Below are 25758 nucleotides of genomic sequence, written 5' to 3'. Positions count from 1 at the left end.
AATCTTTCTCCAACACTCGTGATTATGTATTTCTTTCTCTTTCACTCTTGCGGGGACAAATGCAAATTGAAAAATGTCGAAAATCTAAGCGACAGGAGACATGTCTTATTCCAACCAAAATCAAAAATTCCTTCGTCCATCGTCGACCAATATAATTGCAGATACATCAAGGTATGAATTATTATTCAATTTATTTACGTTATATAAAATTATATTTTAAAATAAATTCATTCGTTGATGTTAATTCTTTCAATCTTTGATATCCAATATGGTTTAAAAGGTAAGAGTTGTAAAAAAATTGTAAGATACCCTTTTTGTAGAGCATTCAATTTCCTACAAGAGGTGTAAATAGAAATTTTCTGTACGATCAAGCATTGTCCAGATATGGATTTTTCCATATAAAATTAAGAGTTCATCTTTGAAAAGCATTTTTAAAGGTGCGTAGGAACCAAATTTTCAATGTCGGAATTTAAAACAAAAATAGTCGATTATTTTGGTTCACTTTCAAATTTTTATTTTTATTTAGCTTATTTATCTTCTGCCGGTCTTGTTATTATATTTGTCCAATTCTTTGATATCATTTTTACAGTGTTTATATTAATTGATGTATTTGCAATAAGAATATTTGTGTATATTACATATATGTAGAGTTAGTTTTAATCCTAGTATTCAGACATTTAGTGGTACAATTTTGTTTTATTTTACTTTTATCTAATATTATTAGTAATAAACTACTTTATATAATTTCTCATTTTCCTTAAATAACATTAAACCCTTGTGATATATGTAAATTAACAAACGTTTTATGGATATTAATTTCTTAAAACAAAATTTTTGTTAAGAACAATTCAAATAGTTTGAAAATAGGTCTGACTAATAGAAAGGTTACTACATTATAAAATTATTTTTAATAACAAAAATATCAACGACTGTGAATTTCGCCGTTTATTTATATTTATATACTAATTTCAAATTATATATCAACAACAATGTTGGGGATTCACACCGAGTTTCTTATTCCCAAGTTTATGTAATGCTATAAGAACACTTATTTACTTCGCGACTGACACCGCCGTTTTCGGAAAATAAGACACTGTCTTACTTTCTTTTTTGGTCCAAAATACGCGCTAGGGCTTATTTTCGGGGGAGGGCAAAAATAAAAGTATATTTATATATTTTTATTTAATATTTATTTTACACAGAATACAGAAATTTAAATTTATTCAATTACAGTCATGTCATCTTCTTCTGGAACATCGTCATAAATAAAATTCTGAATTATATTCTAATTTTCTACCAAATCCATTTCCTGTTGAATCATTGGTCCGAATCTCTCATGTCTTGCGATATAACTATCGTTAAATGAATACTTTTTGTCTAAGTAGTGCATTGAAAACATCATCATTTTCAGAGGATGTCTTATTTTACAAAAAGTTCCGAAAATCACGATAGGGCTTATTTTCGGAGCATGTTTTATTTTCGGAAAAATACGGTATGTGGGCCCACGGCAGTTGCGTTTCGATTCAGAAACCGAACCGTGCCGAGTCCAAAGGTGTCGAACGTGTCTAACGAAAATAATCACTTCACAGAAAGTGGGTTTGCTGAATGGCCACACTGGTGGCAACATGGTGCAGAGCACTATATTGCTGAAATATTAGTTCCTTGGACCGATTAAGGTAAGCAAGAACATATGGTTCCACTACTTTCTTAAGATAACGTTGCACTGATATGTTGTCTCTAATAAAGACTAAAGGTGACCTACTTCCATGAGCAATAGCACCCCATACCATAACGCCAATTGTTCGGTGTACATGTGGCTCAACATCAAACTGAAGTTGACGTGTTTCTTCCCGACGTCTTTTTCGCCCGTTATGTCCACCCAAATAGAATCGGGATTCATCAGAGAAGACGACCACATTCCAATGTTCTGTTATTCTTTCTCTTCGATGCTCGGTGGTCAGAGGTAACAAAAGATGGGTCCGATAATGCTGTTTTCCAAATGATCTTATACGGCAGTAAACCGTAAACCACTCAGCAACCAAAGATCTAGTTGTCGAAAATCGATTTCTGAAGGCCATAAGACTTAGACATCGACTTGAACTACATCTGTGCCCTTTCGACGTCCGGTGCCTACTTCTCCGATTTTGGGCATCATAAAACCACATTTCACAACATTTCAATAGAAGTTGGATATCTGTGGAACTAATTTCTGCACCTACAATCCAACGACGACTTGCTGATGCTAATTTAATTTGGAGGGAATCAGGACGTACCACACGACTGGCTTTTCTCATACAAGTTTCAGGGAAGCACTGAAATGTTTACGCATGGTCGACGGTCTCCAGTAATTCATACATACATTAACAGGGAATATCTATCTCCAAAATGTTATCAGACCAACCCATGAGACAAAAACTGGGAAACATTTTTTTATGGCCAATAATGCTCAACCCTACTGCTGAAGAAATCCAAAACGAGTTAGAAGAGGTAAATGTACAAAGATTTAATTGGCCAGCGAACTCGTTAGACATTAATCCTATCGAGCAAGTGACAAGCAATTTTAAGGAGACTAAATCCACCCACAACTCCTCAGGAGCTAATTGTAACAATTCAAGACGAATGGGCCAACATTTCACCAGAAAACATCAATAATTTAATATTTTCAGTCACCGCGGATTAATTCACTGCTTCATAACAGAGGAAGATATTCAGAGTACTAGAATATCTGTGTTCCTTTAAAGTACATTATTTTGTAAATTTACAAATTTCAATAAACTACTTATTTGGTTCTAGTTTCTATTTTTTCCCTTTCTACCAGTTTTACACCAAACCAAACAAACAAGTATGCTAAAAACCTTATTGCAACAAATTGTGTAGAATTAATTATAACGTGTTCTGCCTTTTATTCCCAAAAAGTTTTGATGGTATGTATGTAACATCTTCATAATAAAAAACAAATAATACTTTTGGGGTTACAAATATAAAATATTCGACACACAAAGTAAATTTATGTAATTTATTATAAAATATCTATAGATTTTCGATGTCTAATGTATAATATATAACACTAACACAAAAATATTAGAAAACATATAATTGAAAAATTGTAAATAAATAAAAAAAAATTTAATACTGTTAATATAATTTTATTCATTCAAATCATATACAATAAAAACATTCATCTAAAGCTATGATCTTTCATAAATATATATTATAAATTAAATTTTTAAAACAACGAAATGTATAAGTTCTGTATAAAAATAATCTTCATATTGTAAATAAATTTTGTTCTTCAGAGAAGACAATATACACGTCAGTAAATAGGGATCTTAAATTTTTTTGGGCCAGGAATCATTGTAAGCGGTATATTGTCATCCTCCTGATTGAAATATGAATAAATATCACAATAAATCAGGTGGGACTAGTGCAACATACACCCGACGATTTTGTTTTGATTTGCGATCAATCCTACAAAAAAAATTTGTAGTTAACACACAACTATACAGCACATAAGTAGATACATAAAATTTAATTTTGAGCTCTGTTAGTCAAGCTGTTGGAAATCGAACTTTGAAACTTGAGCTTCACATTGTCAACATGAGCGCTTTATACCGTGTTTATCACATGTATTCAAGTACAAATGCCTAACTGGTTATATGAAGTACATACAAAATTAAATGCAATTTTAGTACAGGAATATATAGCGTGCAACTGTGGCACGTTTACAAACAGGAATGACTATTCTAGATCTCACACACAAGATTTTTATCTGTAAACCACACATTGATCCACTAATACTGACAAAACGACTAGCTCATCATAGTGAACTTTACACATGTAAACATACATAGATAGAAAGCTAAATGGGTCGTTGTGTTTATGTCGGCGGCATTAATTAAGCTTTAATTATGCTATCGTCGTGGTTCAACACCAAACTACCGACTAGAGCTACAAGGGCTCGATCCAACCAGGTCACTGGATTTGGATTAATCAATCCTCCTTCGTAAAAGCCCAGATGACCACCATGGGCAACCTCCACATACATAAAGTTGTTCTTAGTTGCTGGAAAAATTTTATAAATAAAACACGTATTTATTAACGATATGAAAGAAAAAGAAAATTACATACCTGCCAAATTCTTAACAGGATCGAGTAGAGGTTCTGGCACAATTGGATCATCCTTAGAGTTGATGAAAATCATAGGTAGTTGAATGTTGTTAAGGTAGTTGATGCTGGAGCTCCACGTGTACAATTCACTGATTGAACTGAATCCATGTACTTTCCTGGTGTAAGCTTCATCTAGTTCTGGTAAAGTTGCGGCGGCTATTATTTCATGTTCACTTAAACCATGACGTTTCTTGACTTCTTCGGAGAGTAGTACATTTCTGTGGCGTAAGATGATACCCTTCATGTTCTCGGTCATAATGTATAAGTAGAATCTGCGGAAATTCTGCCAGTTTAGCAGTAATTTTGTACCACTGAAAAAAAAATGTTTATATCAGTAAGAAAAGGGAACATGTTTTGTATAATAACAACATAGGTAATAGAGTTGTAAACATAAATTTTGCGTGTAAATAAATTAATAATTTTAATTTATTTTCCATTGTTTTCTATATGGGTAACTTCACTTAAATTATATATTGCGTATAAAAACTAAAAATTATTACTCTATAGCGTTGTAGCCTTGGCAAACTGATATTCCACCGATAATATGTTGAGGTCGGTTTCTATCCATTTCGCCTAAATATTTTGTTACCAAGTTGCCACCCAAACTAAAACCAACACAAATAATTTTTGTGCTTGGGTATCTGGCTATAATGTTCTGTAACAACTCTTCGAAATCGTTCGTGTTCCCTAAAATGATACAAATTTATTATTTTTTCAATATGCAAATTTATGGGTATTTTACCATAGCTGAAAATTCTGGGGGCAGTTACCGGAACGCTTTTGAGGGCACCCACGTGATTTAGAACTGCACATCGGTAGCCGTGGCATTGGGCCCAGTGAACAAACGTACGGATGTACACGCTCTCGGATGTGTTGCCAATTCCAGGACAAATTGCAATGCTGATGTCATCTATAATTAAATTATTAATTAGTACAATTTAACCCACCTGATAAATGATTGTATGGAATAAATTATTTACAATATTTTTGTATCAGTGTATGTTGGTTATTATAATATAATATTTATATATATGTATATATGAAAAAGAATAGAAAAAATCAACCTTCACAATGGAACGAAGAGGAGGAATTGCAATGGTGATGTCATCTATAATTAAATCATTAATTAGTACAAAAATTTATGAATGATTGTACGGAAGTTATTATATACAATATTTTTATCAAAGTGCATTGATTATTATGTAAATTGTTAAAAATAATGGAATATTTATATTTATGCAAAAACAAATTTCATAATGGGACGAAGAGGAAGACTCAAATATCATATGATCAAATAAAGACAGACATAAATAAATTTATATGTAACTATGCAATTAAAAACTAGTAATTCGTTTTAATAAATCTAATGTTATTTGAGTCATATATCTGATAGTTTCAACCTTGGCCATCAAAACTCATCTGATCTTTAATAACAAAATCAACAACTACAATTATTCATTCTGAGAAACAATTGAATGAGTGCAATAATGTTAGTTGAACAATTATCAAATGAATGCGGTATTTTCTTCCACAAAATAACTATGGTACATATATTTTTCTATAAATGTAAGTCGACGAACTGATTTTAGTTAAATACCCAAATTTCGATTTTTAAGTATCTGTCAAATAAACTGTTTACTGATGTTTATCTAAGTCTTTATTTGCAAGTTTGTATGTCTAAAGCATGTGGGTTCAGTACAGTAAACAATTATGTTTAGAGTTACCTAGAAATGAGAGTAAGTATTAAATTTCCTTTGTAAATAAGAAATGATGCCACACCGAATTAATAAATGCATTTAAGTAAAAAGAAAAGCTATTAAAGTTGATGAATTTGTTTCTTTGTTGTAGTTTTAGATAGTTGCAATTTTATTTTTTATTATTGGTTGTTGTTTTGTCACAAACATACACATGAAAGGTGCCAATTAAAATTGATAGATCATATATGTTCTTTACGACGCAAATTGCAATTAGACAAAGCATTTATAAGTTCCTCTTCGCTGGTCTTCACATTTACTTTCTATTCACTTTCGTTGTTATTTGACTGTGTGTTATTAGCAATTAATTACTATGGACAGTGTCCTGATTTACAATTTAAATTTATTTACTTATTATAACAGTATTATATTTATAATTACAACTATTTCCGTATAATAATTATAGTAAAAACCATGTGTGTACTTTAACTTAAACACGGTAAAAATGCTATTTTAATATTAAGTGGTTGAAAACTAATCATTATCGATCATTAAATAAAACTTACCGGGAAAATTCGTGTCCAAAGGTTGATAGAGGTCGTATGTAAGGGTGGTGCCATCCTTAAGGTTAAGCATCACCCTCTCGCCAATTGGCCAAGGACATCTAACTCTTCCGATAACGCTGTGTAAAATCGTTTGAACGTGGCCACTAAATCCCCACAATCTGGTTGGCATGTACCTAAAATAACAACAAAAATTATAATTAATTAAATGTTGAATATCATAAAATTAGATCTTATAATAGTTATTTAATATTTTAATTCCTTGAATTGAATAACTCAAATGAATTAGTTTCAGGAAATTAATTTATTAATATGCCATTTTGAGAGTAATTTTAATTAAACATTTTTAAGATTAAAAAACTAAATAGATGTCCCCAATAATTTATTTATCATCCAATTTAGAATTTCTTAAGGAAAATTTACAGTGAAAACAAAATGAATTACTTAATCATTTTTTCCTTAATTGTAAGAATAATACATACATATAAAGTAATTTCAATTATGTTACTGGTTGTTATTCTAATTTTATTTTATTATTCATGTATATATTATTTCTAATAAATTTGTGTGGAATCAGCATTATTGTTAGAATTTATTTATCACAAGTGCTAGTTTAATTTTAGGATTAATCTTTTATGACCAAATGGTTAATAAATTACTCATTTTGATAACAAATATAATTACATATTAACAATTTTTCATTTTTTCTAATAATGAATTGGATGCGAGTGTCTACAACTGTATTTTTGTTGTGTCTACTATGCAACTGGGTCGATCTAATTTTACTCTTAAAAAAATTCTGTAATTTTTTTTTCAGTTGACAAAATTATAATAGTATCTTTTTGGTTTCTGAATGTTCATTGTTTTCTAGGAGCTTAAATCGATTATTTACTGGAGGTCTTTTATTTAATATGAATATTTAATATTTTGTCGAAGTGAAACTGTAAAAAAAAATATAATTCAGCCTTATCAAGACCGAGACGAACAAGAAGAGATGGCTAAAAGTTCTCAATAGAGAGATTAAGATGTTCTTAATAAATTTGTTTCAACATGAAGACGATTCCAAACACAAATTCAAAATTGAGACGGATTGGTTAAAAGACCAAAGTATCAATGTTTTGTCTTGCCCGTTCCAAACTCCAGACTCCCTATAGAAAACATGGAGGATCAAGTTTATAGCCAAATTCCACATAAAAAAATTACAAATTTAAATGAACTCATAAACAGCAATACAAGAAACTTGAGGGAACGTTGACTTATCGCGTCAATGTTAAATTAAGTAACACAGATTTAATCATTAAAAATCTCTTTCAAAATAAATGTTGCTATATTTATGTCCAGCTAAAAAATATATACTGTATAAAACAACAATAGGCAATTAATATTATGTTGACAGTTTACATTAAATAAAAGAGTTATGGCTAAAATATTTACTTTTTAAAAACTTGCATAATAATGACAATCTAATGTTAGAAAAAATTACACTGTCGATATAAATACAATACAAACTTGATCGTTTAGTCGTTGCACTCAATTTAAGTATATTTAAATTTATTTAAATCTAAATTGAATTTGCCTCGGGCAATTGAAAATTAATTGATCTTATAGGATCTGCAATAGTTGATTTTCAGCGTCTATACTATACAAACTTATACAGAAGCTGTAATAATAATATAATAAAAATCAGCGTTCTACCATAATGAAATTGTGGAAAATTAATTAAAATTAAACTTTGCGTAAAAGTGGCTGTCCACTGTTCTGCATTTTAATGATGATACCGACACGTAGATTCAAAACATGTAATAAAGAAAGTGGCATTTCTACTATTGTAAAACGATTTATTATGCCCCGCTCGCAATTTTATTATACAATTTAGTATTATTACATAAACAATTCGCTAACAACGAAGTTTTATCAATGTAAAGATAAGGTGAAATTTTTTTGCATTGTTATTGGGTTACAAATGTCTTTAGTCCGCATTATTTTTAAAACAAACATAGGTACGATTAGTTTGCTTAATAAGAAACAGATAAAAATAGAACATGAGTTAGTTCATGTTAAATAGTTGTTCACATTTTTGTCACATGTACAAATTTTTTGCCAGGTGATAAATGTGTTGGTATCGACGTTAAGTATCCTGTTTTTCCAATCGATCGTAGGAAATTGTGAGAAAAATATTTACCGGTCCCATTACTTCCCTTATTCAAGTCGATAAATTTGTTTTGCCGTTTCTACGTCACCATAAATAGCACACTTATCAGAGATAACATTCATGTGTGCCGTGTCTGTACGAAAAAATTCTAGAAACTGTGTCCACATTTCTATAGACAGAACAGCAGAATATTCTAACATTAAATTGTTGTAATTGAGGTTAAGGATGATAAATTATTCAGTCTTGCTGCTTTCAATATTTTCAAGGTGACGGAATGCTACTTAGGGGTGTTTTTAATCGATAATTCACAATTGATTTATTCAAATATTTATCGTTAAGTTAATGAATAATTTACTGCCTCTGGCATAAATTGATTTCTAATTAGAATTTGTTGGTTTGCTTTCACTAAAAGGCAGCCCCCCTGTAAATATACACAATTATCAGTAAAAACATGCATTTTAATGACCCAACTCCCTTGAAAAGTTTACTATTTTGCGTGAACAATACAAGGCCAAGGTGCGCTAAAGTCTATTGTAAAATTTTGTGTACCTATTTGAATTGAAGTAAAAGTCCGTGACTAATAATAAGTTTATTAGTAATTTTCAACAAATTATCATAAAATTTATAACCATTTTGTAATAAAATAATAATAATTTTATGACATGATTCTATGTAGTTTGTGGCCAAGATATTGATCAAATTTTATTGGGACGCAATTTTTTCCGACAAATTCCAATTTAAATTCGTAATAAAGTCAATATTAAACGCAAATATTAATTCATTGATATATTCCCACACAATGTTTTTTCGAATAATTTATCTTGGAATTGAGGATTGTAAGAATATTACGTCATATTGTGACTCACACAGATTAGTTTAGTGTTCTATGGACAATATTATAAATGTTAATGAAAACAACTTTGGTGTTAGTTTGTTTATTTTTAAAATCATTTTGTAATAATTCCTTTTACTTTTTAAGAAATTAAGCTAAACAGTGGAGTCAATTGTTGCTGTTTAGTTGTTTGGGTTAATAAACTATTCTTGTCATATTGAGGACTTCTTTATCTATTATTTATATTTTAAGGAACTGATAATAGTGTACGTATAATTTAAGAATTAGTATGTGTAACTCAAGAACTTATAAAATGTGAAATGAATTTGGAATATCAAAACTTCCGGTCAATGTGTAAATGACATCATATTATTTATACTATACCATAACCCATTGTTTTTATTTTAATCAATTATATACAAAAAATACATCTTTAAATATATTTTTAAAAAATGTCAATATTAATCAAAATTCTATGATAATTAGCACAGTTGATATTAGTAACAATATAATATACACATTAAATTTAATTCTTATTTCTTTAGAAATAAATTTTGAAATATCAAATCAGTAAAGAGGATAACAAAAACGCTGATCCAATTGGTATGTGATAAAGTTAAGGCACGTTAGCCCAAATATGATTGTTTAAATAAAACTTTGCCACAACGAAAAATGTGTCGTAGTAACAGGTGGATTTACAGTGAGTGTAACGGACCTTTCTTGTAGAAAACTGAAAGAGTGTATGTACTCCTTCTAGGTCTGCGAATTTTTGTACAATATAAGATTTATGTTGAAGACGCTCTTTCACTGGACATTTCAGTGATAAAACATCCGTAGTTAAAACGCTCCAGTTTTTAGAAAGTCATCTATTAAATATGTTTGAATGTTATTGCTATTTTATTACTGGAAATAATTTTACTAAAATCGGCAACAGTTCCATATGTATTTGTGTGTTCATTTGGTATTTCGGATAATGGGCGTAGACCAACGCGTGTTCTAAAAAAAACCGAAACACTGAATTTACTTACGGTTCATCGAGGAGCGGCGAGATTTTTAATATGTTATCCAAAAACTTGTTGTCGGCGCATAATATGGATGGTTTCTGTGGCTGGCTGTTCACATTCAGTATTCGGAATAAGATGCATAAAATAACAGCGAAAACAGCTAACAATGCCGTCGACATCGTGCCGCCGAGACTGCTCACAACCGATAACAGGACGCAGATTCGCTCTCTCAGAAACTGCCGCTGCCAGCGATAGCTGTCAATGGCATTCAACAATTCACGGATTGTGCTCGCCGCCTTTTTCGACGAACACTCGCGACCATCCAACGAACGCACGCCGTTCGTCCGCAACGTCTCCCGTTTTGAGTTTCGCTTTGTTACTTATTTCGTTATTTTATTTAACAGTTTTTTACCCGATGTTTGAGCACTTGCAAATTTGACTAAACTTGACACTGAAGGGCCTAGCCCAACCATCAGCTGATTGAGTTTCACCGGCGCAGGTCTTGTGAACTTGAAATGGACGCGCTTGTTATTTGAGGTTTACATTTGTTGTTGTGGTGTCATCTGCCGTCAAGTTTAGTGGGTACCGTACCCACAATTCGAAGTGAACTCGTTCATTGTTGTACGTTTCTCTATTCTCTAACAGATGGCGCGGTAATAATAAGTGTAAATCACATGAAAGTATGAATTGTTAATATAACTACAATAAAACTAACAAACAAATCGACTTGTTGTAATTATTGAATGTAAATTAACTTGAATAAAACAACTTTAATTTTAGTTATAGTTTTCTGTAAAGTGCTTTCTAGTGGAGAGTAGAGGAATGTGGAATTTAATAGTTTTGCTATAATCACTTATCCGAAAATTCCCTGGCAATGAAAATTGAAAATAGATGTCATCCAGATTCCAATGTAAAGCTTAAATAACAAATGTGTCGAGCTTTCTTGAGTTCGCAAGATCTACAGGATCACAAATTGTTGCTGTATTTCTTTCAATTACACCCTGACAATGTCTTGCAAAATTTATTAGGGTTTTGGAAAAGCAACATAAAATACAGAGGAAAAAAAAAATTTCCTACAATTTTTGAATATTTTTTTCCTATCAGCTTCTAATGATTACATCATCAAAAAATTGTATTTTAATAAATAATAATAGTAAAATTATTTTTTTAATTTAATTAGGTACTGAGTATCTCAAAGTATGAATAGTTCTTATATGATGCAAAATTTAAATTCTTTAAGAGACGAGGAGTGGTACTCCACTTAAAAAATTCAAATGATAATAAAGTAAATGGTTATTAAACAGCATAATATTCTTCTTCTCTTGAAAAAATGAAAATATATATATATATATATATATATATTTTTGCTAATATTTATACAGGTGTATATGCAATTTTCAAATTATAATAATATGTAATCTTCTAAAGGCCTCAATATTTTTGTATCATCCCCCAAATGAATCAGACCATGTGTTATATAATATACCCATCTAAAACTTTCAGTATCCTAAGTGACAGTGTTATCCTTAAATTTTTTCAATTAAGAATGGGGGTCAAAAACGATATCCCATTAAGGGTTTTTAAATCCTTGTATTTTTTGTGTGTTTTTCGAGTCTGCTTATTTTGTTATTTATTTTTATTATTGTACAAAATTCTCACGACTTTACTTATCAAAGTACACTATTAAATACTTTTATTAATTTAAACTAAATAAATGATAAATAGTTTTATCAAAATATTAAATATGTATTCAAGTAAAGTATTAAATATATTAAAATATTTTTATCCATTTGTATTACTAAAAATTCTCACATTGTTACATATTCAAGTAAAGTATTAAATACTTAGAATTTATATTGAAACACAATAATTTAGATAATGGATAAAAATCTTAGGAGTCGATTGTTTATTTATATTCATTAATGACTTCGATATGTTTTGTAATTACAATAAAATAAATCATTGATAGGATAATAAGAGATAATGATGGAAACTGATTTAAAATATCAATTCTAAAAACATAAGGATATATTTTGTCACATAATTTTTAAATTTTTTAAGAAATAAATGTTCTATTAAATGTTATTTAAATTTATTTAAAAAAAATAATAATAAATAGGTGAAGTGAAGAAAAAACACTGTATATAGTACTTACATTGATTGTGTCAAAGTAAGTTGATATATTTTTTATTAATATTTGATTATTAAATAAAACTTTAAATTATATTTTGTTAATTTTGTAGTTAAATATTATTATGAAAGTGTTTTAAGAAATATCATTTTAATGATAAAATCTGGAAACTTGAAATAATTTGAACAAATTTTAATGAAATTGAAATAAATGATAAACAATTAATAAATTATCGATTTATGATAAAAGCCAACTTCCTTGAGGTACATCCAATAAATAGACTACTACTCACAATACTATTAGGAACTGCACCAAACTGGGCTGCACCACCGTACTAATTTAGGCATCACCATCACTTGACCGATCGATAAGCAGCTCGATAACACCCTGTTTATGACGTGCATGCCGCATGGGTGATGGGGGTGTCACCCCATGTCTGCCATTGGTCAACGCTGGCGTTTAGTTTTCCATTAAAACATCTGGTTTTATGCTAACAATTTTTACCATTCGCTTTATGATAATTAAATAATTGTTTACACATTACTGTAACGGTTAAATAATTATTATTAATTTCAGATATTGTCGAAGAATCATAAATGTCCTGTGGTGTTAAAAGACAATCTTTAAAGAAACATACATTCAGCATAGTTTCACTTTATTACCATAAAGAATTAGAATGTTCTTAACCTTCCCTAAATATATGATAAATATATTTAAAATATGAATGTGAATTTAGGTTTTACCATAAAAAATTAATTCAAATTGGTGCCGTCACTTAAGACCTATAGGGAAGGTAATTGCAATTTCAGGAAACGTTCTTAGGGATCTGAAGACAATGTTTAAAGTATGAATGTGAAACTATGTCTAGTTTTCGAGAAATTAATTAGTGACAATTTGTCAAAGCTGCCACTCCAAAGACTTAGGACCCGCCTGCACCTAATTGAATTATATTTGTGCTAAAGTTACTAATTCATTTTAAAATTGTGGGTTCAAATAATATTTTGCTATTGACAAAATGCCATAGTTTGTTGTATAAGGTGCAATCTTTATAGTTGACAAACTAGCTTGAACATTACATTCAACAGGACCACGAATCGAGATCTCTACTTACCTTGATTAACTTATGGTAACGTTTACCCAAGAAAGTTTGATCGTTAGGCACGGTATGCTGCCATCACCCTTATTAGAAAGGGAAAATATAATCTGAAATTTTGTACCAACCCTTGAACTGGAGAGTGTCTGCCCTGAAATTGACTTGTACTTAAAATGATGGATTTGGGTACGCGCACTAAATTTATTAATACGTATTTGTTTATTTTTGTTTTTTTTTTGTTAATAATAGTCCCTCGTAACTGATTCTCTTTACACCGAGATATTATTTCTACTGTTCCTAATTTCCATAAAATAAAAAGGGCGTAAACTTAATAGACCAAAATTTATACCAACAATAGATTTGATAATCAAATATTTAATCAGAACCGTTAAATAAACAAATTTGAACTAATTAATGTGCGTATATTTGAGAATGTCGTTTTTATATATTCAAAAGTAAATAGAAATAAATTAAACGGGTCGGTTGTGTATCGTTTCCAGGAATCCGAACAATTCAAATGCCGCATTCTTATTGGCCGACAGCAATCACTTGTAGTTTTGTCGAGTTTTGACGTGCAGAAGACGCGTCGGTTTTCACGGATTTTTGCGTTGCGCTTGTAGTGTTATCTATTTCCTCAGACTGAACTATGTGACTTTGACGAAGGATTCTATGAAAATTTGTTGTATGTTCCATTAGTCCGTTTATTAAATTAAAAATTTTATCTTGAGATGCGACGGTATTATTTCAGTTATAGTAAAATATCATTTTTCGGTGTTTGAGTCAATTTTCTATATATCAAAATATGTGATAAATAAATTAAAAATTCCCAATTTGAGACGAAATATTTTTAAAGTTGGCTGTGAATTTGCAATGGCGGATACGAATTGCGGCGAGAACACGACGCGTTCGCGATTTTTCCGTTGTGTTTATCCTGTAAGTGTTTCGTGTAGTGCTTTATGTTTCCTCAGACTGACCTGTGAGATTTGGATTCAGAATTTTATGATAATTTCGAGTATGTATTCGACTATTATTTAATTTAAGAATTTCATCTTGAAATACTTGAAACGGTGTTATGCCAATTGTACTAAAATAATATCTTGTCTTTTTTGTCTCTTGAGCTCAATATCTGAATACCAAAATATCTAATAAATGAAATAAAAACGGCAAATTTGAAACAATACATTTTTAAAGTTGGTTATGAATTTGTAATGGCGGATACTGCAGTTTGATTAAAAATTAAAATTTATATTTAATTTAATAACATTACAATAATTTGAATCAATTAGTTTTATTAAATGTTATTTTATATTTGGAAATATAGATTTTATTAGCGTACTTAAAAATAAATGCAAATACATTAAATAGGTCAGGCGAGTGTCGTTTCCTGGAATCACAACAACCCGTATGCCACTTTTTATTGGTCGACGGTTACTAACTATAAGTTTAACATAATTTACAGAGTGTAAGACTCGTCCGGGATCTTTCACCGGTTTTCACGTATTTTTCACTTGTGTTTATTATCTAAGTGTATTGTGTGGTCTTTTGTGTATTGTGTGTTTTATTGACTGATTTGTTTAATTAACGAAGACTGAAAATTACAGGTAAGTATTGCGTACATTAGGATTTTAATCTTGTCCTGCATAGAAATGGTTATATTAAACAATAATTTATTTTACTTATTTTTATCCTTGAAGCTCATTTTGGAACATCATTGTTTTAGTAAATAAAATAAAACACATCAATTTGTATTAACATGTAGTTTTAAAGTTGGCTATGAACTTGTAATGGCGAATTCGAATTTTGGCAAGTACACGACGCGTCCGTGAATTTTTGCCTGTTTTCTTGAATCTTTCTGTTGTTTTTGTTATTTAAGTGTGTCGCGTGATGTATTATGCTTCCTCTGACTGCTGTGTGTGAATTTGACGAGGAATTTTATGAAAATTTTGGTATGTTTTATTGGACTCTTTATTAAGTTAAGAATTTCATATCGAGATACATCAGTATTATGCCAAACATATAAAGAAAAACAACCTGTGCTTTTTGTATTTTGAGCTTCTTTTCTGACTGTTTTTATTCTAATAGGAGAAATAAATATATAATAGGTGAAATAAATATATAAATTTGAAACAAAATATTTTTCAAGTTGGCGATGAATTTGTAATGGCGGATGTCGTAATTTGATTAAAAACCAATATTATGTTTAATTTAACATTAGCATATTTAAATAAAAACTTTATATTAATTGAAATTAATTAATATATTTAAGTGGTATTTTATGTTTAGAAATGTAGTTTTTGTAGTGTTTCAATAAATAAATAAAAATGGAATGAATATTATTAAAGTTGGCTATGAATTTGTAATGGCGGATTCGAATTTTCGCAAGTACACCACGCGTCCATGATTTTCCGCCGGTTTTCATGCACTTTTCCGTTGTGTTTATTATTTAAGTGTGTCGCGTTGTGTTTTATGGTTCCTGTGACTGATCTGTATGTAGATGACGAATAATATTTTGAAAATTACGGCAAGTTTTATTGGACTGTTTATTAAGTTAAGAATTTCATGTCAAGTTACAGCGGTATTATTCTAATTATACAAAAAACAATATGTGGCTTTTTGTCTTTTGAGCTCTTGTTCTGAATGTTATTGTTCTAATGAATGAAATAAAAATATCAAATTTGAAATAACCTATTTTTATTGGCTGTGAATTCTTAATTCGAATATTATAATTTTATTAAAAGTCAATATTTATATTTAATTCAGAAATAGTCTATTTAAATAGAAACTTTAAATTGATTTGTATTAATTAATATATTTAAATAATATTTTATATTTGGAAATATAGTTTTTAATTTTGTATTAATAAATAATAAATGGCAAATTTGAATCAATATTATTAAAGTTGGTTATTAATTTGTAAAATTTCGGCATCTTTTATTGGACTGTTTATTAAGTTTAAGAATTTCCTGTCGAGATACAGCAGTATTAATAAACAAAAACTAATTTTATTAAATTTTATTTTATATTTGTAACTATAGTTTGTACTATAGTGTACTTAAAAATATACGTCAATACATTAAACAGTATGGTGTTTTACGTTAATTTGACTAAAAATTTTATGATAATTTCGACTATATATGAGCTCAGTATTTGAATATCAAAAAATCTAAATAAAATAAATATTTGATTAGGAATACCATAATTTGATTAAAAACTAAAATTTATATGTAATTTTATAATTAAATATTTAAACAGAACTTTAAATTACTTGGACAGTTTGTTATTTTATATTTGGAAAAATAGTTTTTATTAATATACATAAAAGTAGAGGTCTAGTTCACAACAATTCCAGGGGTTACAACAATTCGTATTCTGCTGGTCGATGGTGACCAAACGCAGTTTTCATGGATTTTTTCTATTGAGTTTTTTATGTAAACTTGTTTTGTAATGTCTGATTTAAAGTTTTATTAGGTCTGTTGTTTCGGTTTTATAATAACACAAATAGAATTTTTGTTTTTAGGTTCATTTTCTGAATATCAATTTTCATAATGCTAATAAACAATAAAAAAAATTTGAAATAAAATATTTTTGAAGTTGGCTGTGTAAATGTGAAACAATATATTTTTAAAGGTGGCTATGAATTTGTATCGACTGTAAAATGAAAAGATCACAATTTATATTTAATTTAATAAATAGTAAAATATTTAAACAGAAATTCATTAATATGAAATAATTATTGTACTTGAATGTTGTTTTATATTTGAAAATGTCAAATGTAATACACTGTTTTACACTTTACAATTTTAATCATGAATATAAAATAAGCAATTAAAATTTATCACATAATAAAATAATAATTGAAGGTGCATATTAAGATATTAAATTAATTAAATATAAAACAGGGTCTTGATTTTCTGGGGTCAATGGTAGCACGTAGAAATGCACGACTAACTAGCGATAATTTGTAATTTTCAAATAAAAAGATATGAAAATTTTGTTTTGGAATTTCCAATCTCTATTGTATTCAACAAATCGGAGTTCCCAATATATCGAGTTCACAACATTTCAACAGGTGTTTCGCCACCCTTACCCTTATGAATGATGTCGAAAATATTTACTAAGGAAAATAACAACCATATTTTATATAATTTTATTAATTCAGTTTAACTTGTACAATTTTCTAATTACATTTTCTCCAAGAGTTTACTTTTAGACAACAGTTTGTTTTATTACAATATTAACTATTTTTGCATACATGTGGTATATTTTTCATATTAGTATCATATAATTTGACAGGATATTTACTTAAGTCTTTTGATTTAGAATAACCATGGGATGCTCCTATTACTGAAACTGGATAAGCTTACCCTGATTATTGTTTATCTTAGAATATTTAAAATTCTAGCATATTTTGTAAGATCTTTGTTTCAAATTTGTTTAATAAACAATTAAGAAAGTTGTAAAATCCCATTTTTTCCAGTTATTAAGATATTAATTAAAATTTTGTGATTGTGATATCTTTATTTGTTATCTCTTTATAATATTCGTATTTGATTTTGCAATATATTTAAAGTGAGTCGGAATTAAAAGTGGAGTGTGTAGTTTCCACAAATTTGTTTGTATTAATTTCTGAATGTTTTTTTTTAATATCACATAAACTTCAGCTTTTTAAACATCGACCATAAAGTATGTGAAATTAATTATTATATTAATATTTTCACAATTAAAAGTTTTTTTGAGAAGATTTTGTATGATTTGATGACATTGTGCAATATTTTCACAAATAAAGAGTATTATTGCCAAATTGAAATATTAAAAAGTAGAAAAAGTACATAAATCAGTCTAAAGAGGTCTACACCTGAAGAATTGAAGCATTCCCTTGGCATAATTGAATGGCCACCATGTTGTACTATGGTATTTCAATTTTTTTGCGCAGTTTTGTTCTTGAATGTCTGTAGAACCATCATTTTTTATTAACTAAATATATACTCGTCACAAAAACTACTCGTCCTCACTGTTATGTAGTACAGTGAATGTGATCTAAAATTTTTTGTAAGGATTTTCTTTTAGGTCTGGAGTCAAACGAATCCTCACCCATCCTCTCAGAATCTTTGAACTTATTTTAGTTTCCATTTCCACGTTGACTATAATTTCAGTTGACGATAAGATCGGATTGTTTTTTGACATTTCAGTATTTTTATTTCTTGGTCTTGGTAATGCAGAATTATATCTATTTAAATTTAAGGAGAGCAATGAAGGGTTATAATTTGCTATAATTTTATCAATTGAAAAATAAAAGAGTATGCAATTTTTTAAAGAATAAAATTAGATTAACAAACATTATATGTACTGGCATCCAATTCAAGTATAAGTTAATACAATTATGGTCACTACTGTACATATTTTCAGTGTACTTCTCTAATAAAAATACTGATTTTAAGCCATACATATTATTTTATTGATTATAGTTATCATTATTTTTATCATCATAGACAGATAATCATTAATATAGGCAACACATGATAAAATATTCGTTGAAAATATTTTACCAAAATAATTAAGAGATTTTTGCTGTATATTATTTTGCTAAGGTTTCATTTGCATATGCATAGTCACGTGCTAAATAAAAAAAAAAATAAAATGTCGCTTACAGTGGATCGAATATTAAAAATACAATATGCCCGATATTAAAAGTTAAATGGAAATACTGCAATTTGTAATTTAATTTAGACCTAAGCCGTTATCCTTGGTGGCGAGAGTCGATGGAATTTAAATTAAAATCCGTATCTACTGAACGATTAAAAAAAAAACGTCAACGTTGACACCCTTATGAATACAGATGTCGGACTTCCGTTTCAGTAAACAAGCCCTGTTTTATTTATCGATTCTGGTGAAGCGTTTGCTTTGTATTCGTGTGGACACTCTGCTCAGTTTTTAATTCGGACGCAAATTTAGCAAAGATAATGCCACTTTTATTCGATTAAGTGATTTTTCAAGTTTTTTTGTGTTTTGCAGAATATGGAAAAAATCAACAGCTCTTTAGTAAATTGTTTGATTGATGGCAGCAGTTATTATATAGAGATTTCTAAAAATAAAAACATATTCGTTACATTCTTGTAAAATAAACTTTCAATATACTTAAAGCATTTAATTTTTATTAGGACAAATTAGTTTTTAAAAAAGTCAATCGCATAAAATTGAAAATTGCATAATTGATGGAAAGTTTGTTATGTCTAATAATTGAAAATTTAGTCATATGTAAATATAATAGTTGAGTTTCATTAGACGTTTTTTGTGAAACAAATAGGACAGCGGACTCGGTAACAAACAGGGAGTCCCGTATACGTAATAACAGTGCGCGGTAAACCGGTTTCGTTTAATTAATTAAACTTAATTAAAATTTAATTCAAAAGTTGTCGAGATCAGCATGGCACATGTGTTAACACATTTCACATCTTTCATTACGGAATAATTTCATGGCGAAAACCTTTCCCATACAGCTTTCAGGATAATGATGCTACTGGCAACAAAAAAACCATCTCAGGAGAGACTAACGTACAGGTCCGTACTGCAGATGGGTTCTTAATGAGGAAGGAGCCTTCGTTCCAATTTTACCGTGTCTATGTTACTTTGGCCAGATCCAGATACAGGTCTGCCATGTACATAAACTCGAAACGGTAAAAAATTCAATCTGTTTCATTTAATTACCCGCAAAGAAAGGCCGTTGTCTGCGAACTTCAATCGTAACAATGAAAAATTCATCGGATTATATTTAACTTACCTAACTCACTTAAACTTTTGATCGGGACAGGGCAGACTTTCAACGGGCGAAGTAATTAGATATTTTTATGGCGGAAAACTTTACGTCTCGCCGCCCACACATACACACAACCAACGACGGATTGAATTAAATTCTAATTCAGCAATTAACCTTCAATGGCTTCAATGGACGATTAGGGCGGTGCATAGAGACCTTCGGATTACACTTTCGGCATATCCCACCGACAACGGGAATTCGAAAAGGAGCGGATTCTAATAATCCCCGGGGAAGCACCGATCTTACCGCATGTTAGTTGTCTCAATCATAGACTAATACTGTGTTAGTCTATGTCTCAATTATAGACGTGCGTTTCTGTATGTGTCTCAAAGTAAATCGTTCCACACTAACAAATTTTTGTCGACTATCAATTTGAATAATGTACAAATTTTTACATCGATATATTCGACTTGAGAATTGATAGGGAACAAAAAGTAAATAAATAAAGAATTTACTTCGTGTTATTAACCAATATCTCAGAATATGAAATATTAGACCTCTAGTAAATAATCGATTTAAATTCACACAGAGTAATGAAAGATCAAAAATTAAAAAGTTGTTAAAATTATATAAATTGATAATTTTTTGAATAATAAAATTAGATTGATCAGTTGCAGAGTATTCAAGAATAGCAGAAAAAGAAATAAACAAGTAGTACAGCTCATATTTTTAATATATTTTGCTATAATTATGGCCAATACTGTATGTCACATTTAAAGATATTTTAACAAATCTGATAAGTCACATATTTTTCACATTTTATTGCATTATATAATTTGATTGGGTGATAATAAGACATATTTCAGTAGAAAATTGTGAATTTTAACTGACACAGACTTATTAATGTACAAAATTTTTTCGATAGAAAACTTATTTTTTAATAAAAAATGTTGGTCCTTTATCGTCAATAAAAAATGATATAATGAATCTCTGTCAGATAAATAAAGAAAATGTTTTCACTCTTCAGAGTTTTGCCTTTCTTTATAAGTAAAAAGTTGTGAGATATGTATATCTCGGGCCACACTGATAATTTTGAAGAAATGAAATAAAATAATTTTGTATTAAAAACAAAAATTTGCATGAATCAAATTTATTGGCTTTTTTGCTATTATTTGTTTAAATTGAGTTATAAATAAAAAATGTTACAGGAATGTTTTCATTTTAAACACATTTTCCCTTCGATTACAAAAATAACCAGGATAGGATTTTTTAGGTATTTAATTGATTACTTAAAATTAAGGAGAGTATATTTTTACAAGTATGTAATTATTTAATATAATATATAATTATCAAAAGTAAAAATAAACTATATAAATAGGCAATATTATTTACATTATTTTGTACTTATTTAAATCAATTCGGTTATAAAATAACTTAACTTACCTTTTAGTTCTCATTGAATAGTTAATGTCATCGATGATTTACCTGACTTTAAAACTAAAAAAATGTATTATTTATAACTTTGTTTATTTCATGGAACATTTTAGAGCATTTATTTTCTAGAAAAAAGACTGTAAAACAACTCGCTCAATAAAACCTGCACGTTATTTAACATATTTCACATCGAAAAACGTCACTAAAACAAACACAAAAACGCATAAAAAAATATTTATCATCTTGAACTTTCCCGCCTATTTATCTGTTTGGGTACCGTGAAAGCGTTTATCAAAGTTTTTTTTTATTTTAGTTACGTCCGTGATGAATGATGCAATTGCTTTTCCGGTGGCGCTCTCCCTCCATAAAAACAATTGTGTACTATTTTGTACGTGATAAAATAAAGCGGCGAACTTTCGTCGACGCTTTTTTTTTCAGATGTGCGTGAACGAACGAACTTTTGCAATTTATGCGGTGTTTTAATGCAAATACGTGGATTCCTTGGAGATGTATAAACTCGATAAGTTTTACACAGTTTACACGGTTATATTATGTTTATCGGGAACAATATATAGAAAAACAGGTCGTAGATGAATATCGGTAGGAACATTCGTTTCAACGTTGGACCTGCCACAAGCGATTTAATGCGGGAGTTGGCATGACATAATTATGATTTTCCTGATAGTCGATAACTTTGTTGCAGCTTTTAACTCCTTTCGTTTATAGTTTTAAAGAAGAAAATGACATTAAATGTATGAGATGTATCAAATAATTTGAAAGATCTGGATGTTGTCGCCAGCAGCGACGGCTCTTGGGATAAGTTTATGGCACATAATTTAATATGTGCGAGAGTCTGAGTGACTGGAAGAATATTTCTATCTTTGATATTTTTTTATGTGCGTTGTGTAGATATAATTTTTACAGAAAAGACCTGATATGCACATATTTGATGTTAAATTGGGAATCCTGTGTGGGAGCGTCCGCTTTAACTACTTAAGTTTTCAGCCCGTGTAGTCGTTGCCACTTAGAAAACGTGACGTTTTCGATAAAGGCGCATTATCAATGGCTGTTGTGTATCACCTTCGTAATTTAGACACATAAATCATGTTCCGTGTTTGTTATTAAACTGTCCATGCAAATACGGTACACGCGTTTCGTGGAAATCCTCCTTGGAATGGTACGGGCCGTGTTCAAAAGTGAATAAATCAACAGTTTTTCTAAGTCTAAATGTTGCAAATGAAAAATCAATAGCACCTTTTCATATTTCAGCAGCCAATTTAAACAATTAAGAATCCTATGCCTTTCACAAGGGCGAATTGGAATTGCCTAGCGACGCAGACTATTTATCAAAACAACCAACTACCGACGATGATTTTTGCCAATCCAAAGTAAACAGCACCCCTTTAATTAAACGTCACAAAATCATTATATTAAAACCGCAAATTGAAATTCGGTCTGTTATACCGGAGCACAAATGTTGCCTTGATCTAATTCTATTGTGTTGCATTGTAGAATCACATTTGTTTATTGATTAGCATCCATTATACGTAATTATTAACTGGCTTAATTATCCTAGGAAATTAATAGTTTCGTTTCGAGTAAGTTTAAATTTTAATACCTCTATTGCTCGTATATCCAGTTACGCTTCTCATAAACAATTATATGTTTCATGGGGAATTAATTATATTGAGCTAGTGAACATTTACTCCTTTGAAACGCTTTTAATAGACTTATTTTTTTGCTATTATATTTCTTTTAGAAAAGACACGCATTATGTTACAATCGATTATATATGTTGAAAATTTTAAGAAATTCGCTGCTAATATATTTCCCAATAATTAACTCTATAATTTATATTTTCTTTGATTGGCACGTAAAAGTGGGGTGTCTAAGACAAACGTCTGTTTAATAAACAAGTAAAACAGTAAAAAAGATATATAAATATAATACGGTGTGTGGGCGTTGGCAGTAAAGTTTGTATTTGCATTTATTCCTAGAGTGGATGTTTTCTTTGTGCACCACTATATTTCATAGATGTTCGTTCCACTTTTATGCCGTGGATAATGCACCGGTTTCAATAAATTTGCTGAATTTACGATTTTCCGTGTATGAACCAGAGCAATGGGACTGTTCTCGTGAAATATCAAGAAATCGATAAATTTGATCGAGTGAATAAAATTCCCGTCAAACATGTAGTAAAACGCGAAAGCAAAAACTTGTAATAAATCTAAAAATGCACTGCTGTAATATTGCGTGAAGTTTCAACAAAGACGCGGCAATGGTATTCGTTCTTTGCAGGAGCAATTTCAGTGGCAGGTAGTTTGTTTAATTGCTTGTTTAGCTCTATTGCTGCTGACTGTACCGTTGATTGTAGGCTGTTAGCTAAATTTTACAACTAATCTCGAAGTACTAATCATTTCAAGTGCCCACAAAATACTTTACCGTTTATCCAATACGGCACTGTTGTATATTTCATCCAAGTCGGATTCGTAAAATATAAAATTTTGCTCCGAAATGATGTTTTGAACGATACGCAATACATACAAATGATGTCGTATGATATATATTTATTTTCCCTTTATTTATTCTTACGTTTCAATTGATAACCGTGTAATACAATTTTTGTTGTTCCTAGAATGTTTTCCAATTCGCCAACTACGGATTTACTCCGGTTGAATTTTAAAATTTCTCGTTTATAACACTATCGACAACCGTTTATTTAGATGAAGGAATTTAAAGGAGGGATTTTGAGAGAATGTAAAAAAAAAACAAAAAATAAATATAAATAACTTAAATAAAGAAGTCGAGTATTGTCGACTGACAGTCCGATTTTTATTTTTGTTTAAATACATTAATATAATACATGATAAAAACAATGACACAATTATTTATATGCAACTTTCTTGTATTCTATTCGAAGTCGTGACAACTTCGGGTCCCCTATATTTGTGCGTCAGAGTTTGGGTTCCGGGAATGCTGGGAACCACGGGGTTTCGACTTGGCCTTTGCAGACTCCGATACACCTAAATAAAAGAAAACTGTCTTTAAAAAGTGCACACGAAATGTTTTTCACCGTACAATTCCAGTTAATTGTGATTAGATAAAATGACAGAGAAATAAATATCAGTTATATGAAGACAATGGAAGGAAACGTTGTATTATAATTCTCTAATTAATGTTGTAATATTCCGATAGATCGGCGTGAAATGATAGTGTAAGGATCGTTAATTTCGCGCGAGGAAGGGCGGCAATTAAGGGTCCGCTCAATCGGTCCCAACTCACCGTCTGATTCGGGATGTGAGTTGTTTCTTTGGCAACGCGTCTAAAATCGTATTCCTCGCCCTCGTCGTCGATCTCGTCCTCCTCCCTGGACACGGGCGGCTCGTACACCTTCATAAATCCATGAGTCGGTCTCCTTTCTGCAACAGAAAAAAACACACCGGCTCTTGATTTATACCGTTCCCATATTAAAATAATTTTTGAGATATGAAGCGACGACCGTGTCTCTTCGGTACTTATTTACCGTGAAATTATTGAGGTCGGAATTTATTTTGAACCGTAATTTTACTTTTTTTTAGGGGGGATATTAAAGTACGGTGGAGTGGTGAAAAGTCTGCCCGGTCTGTTTGGAAATGCAATTCCATGGGACGAGATAGATTATGTCTGTAATTTAGCATTTTTCTCTATATAAAATTATTACGTTCATCCCCTTATTATTTTTATTCTGTGTATTCAGTCATGTAAATTGTGCTCTTTTTGTGCACAGTTTTTCTGGTAATCGGATTAATTTTTTAGTGTCGAGACTTAAGTTTTGTTTAAATTCTTATATGTTAGGTACAGGAAAAAATAATTTACGTTCTTAACGTTGTACATAGCTTTCTTTAAAATAATTTTTATTCTACAAAATAATTACCATTATAATTAAAGTTTTACA

General features: G+C 29.8%; 2 protein-coding genes across 2 annotated transcripts in view; both read right to left on the bottom strand.

Annotated features, from left to right (window-relative positions):
- Window positions 1–3125: 3125 nt before the first annotated feature.
- LOC109594937 (abhydrolase domain-containing protein 2) lies at window positions 3126–10940 on the bottom strand. The gene is made up of 6 exons (XM_049961509.1): window positions 10437–10940; window positions 6428–6600; window positions 4910–5077; window positions 4668–4854; window positions 4129–4478; window positions 3126–4062 (listed from the first exon to the last, which is right to left on the bottom strand). The coding sequence occupies exons 1-6, from the start codon at window positions 10589–10591 to the stop codon at window positions 3896–3898; spliced, it is 1200 nt and encodes a 399-aa protein (XP_049817466.1). The 5' UTR covers window positions 10592–10940; the 3' UTR covers window positions 3126–3895.
- Window positions 10941–24634: 13694 nt separating this feature from the next.
- Window positions 24635–25758, bottom strand: part of LOC109595938 (nephrin) — a 160492-nt gene continuing 159368 nt past the window's right edge. Inside the window, exons 13-14 of the mRNA XM_020011375.2 lie at window positions 25107–25243; window positions 24635–24847 (exon numbers count right to left, since the gene is read on the bottom strand). Coding sequence (XP_019866934.2) covers window positions 24713–24847; window positions 25107–25243 — 272 coding nt within the window. The 3' untranslated portion in view covers window positions 24635–24712. The remainder of the gene's footprint in view (window positions 24848–25106; window positions 25244–25758) is intronic.

The sequence above is a fragment of the Aethina tumida genome, chromosome 1 (genome assembly GCF_024364675.1).
Source record: "Aethina tumida isolate Nest 87 chromosome 1, icAetTumi1.1, whole genome shotgun sequence".
Taxonomy (NCBI): domain Eukaryota; kingdom Metazoa; phylum Arthropoda; class Insecta; order Coleoptera; family Nitidulidae; genus Aethina; species Aethina tumida.
The sequence above is the reverse complement of the archived record's forward strand: the minus strand, read 5'-3'. Positions and strand labels throughout refer to the sequence as shown.

Coding starts and splice junctions, on each gene's coding strand:
- LOC109594937 (XM_049961509.1), bottom strand. CDS start 10,591: ATGTCGACGGCATTGTTAGCTGTTTTCGCTGTTATTTTATGCATCTTA. Junction 6,601..10,436: donor TCGCCGCTCCTCGATGAACC/GTAAGTAAATTC, acceptor TTGTTATTTTAG/GTACATGCCAACCAGATTGT. Junction 5,078..6,427: donor TTTGGACACGAATTTTCCCG/GTAAGTTTTATT, acceptor ATTTAATTATAG/ATGACATCAGCATTGCAATT.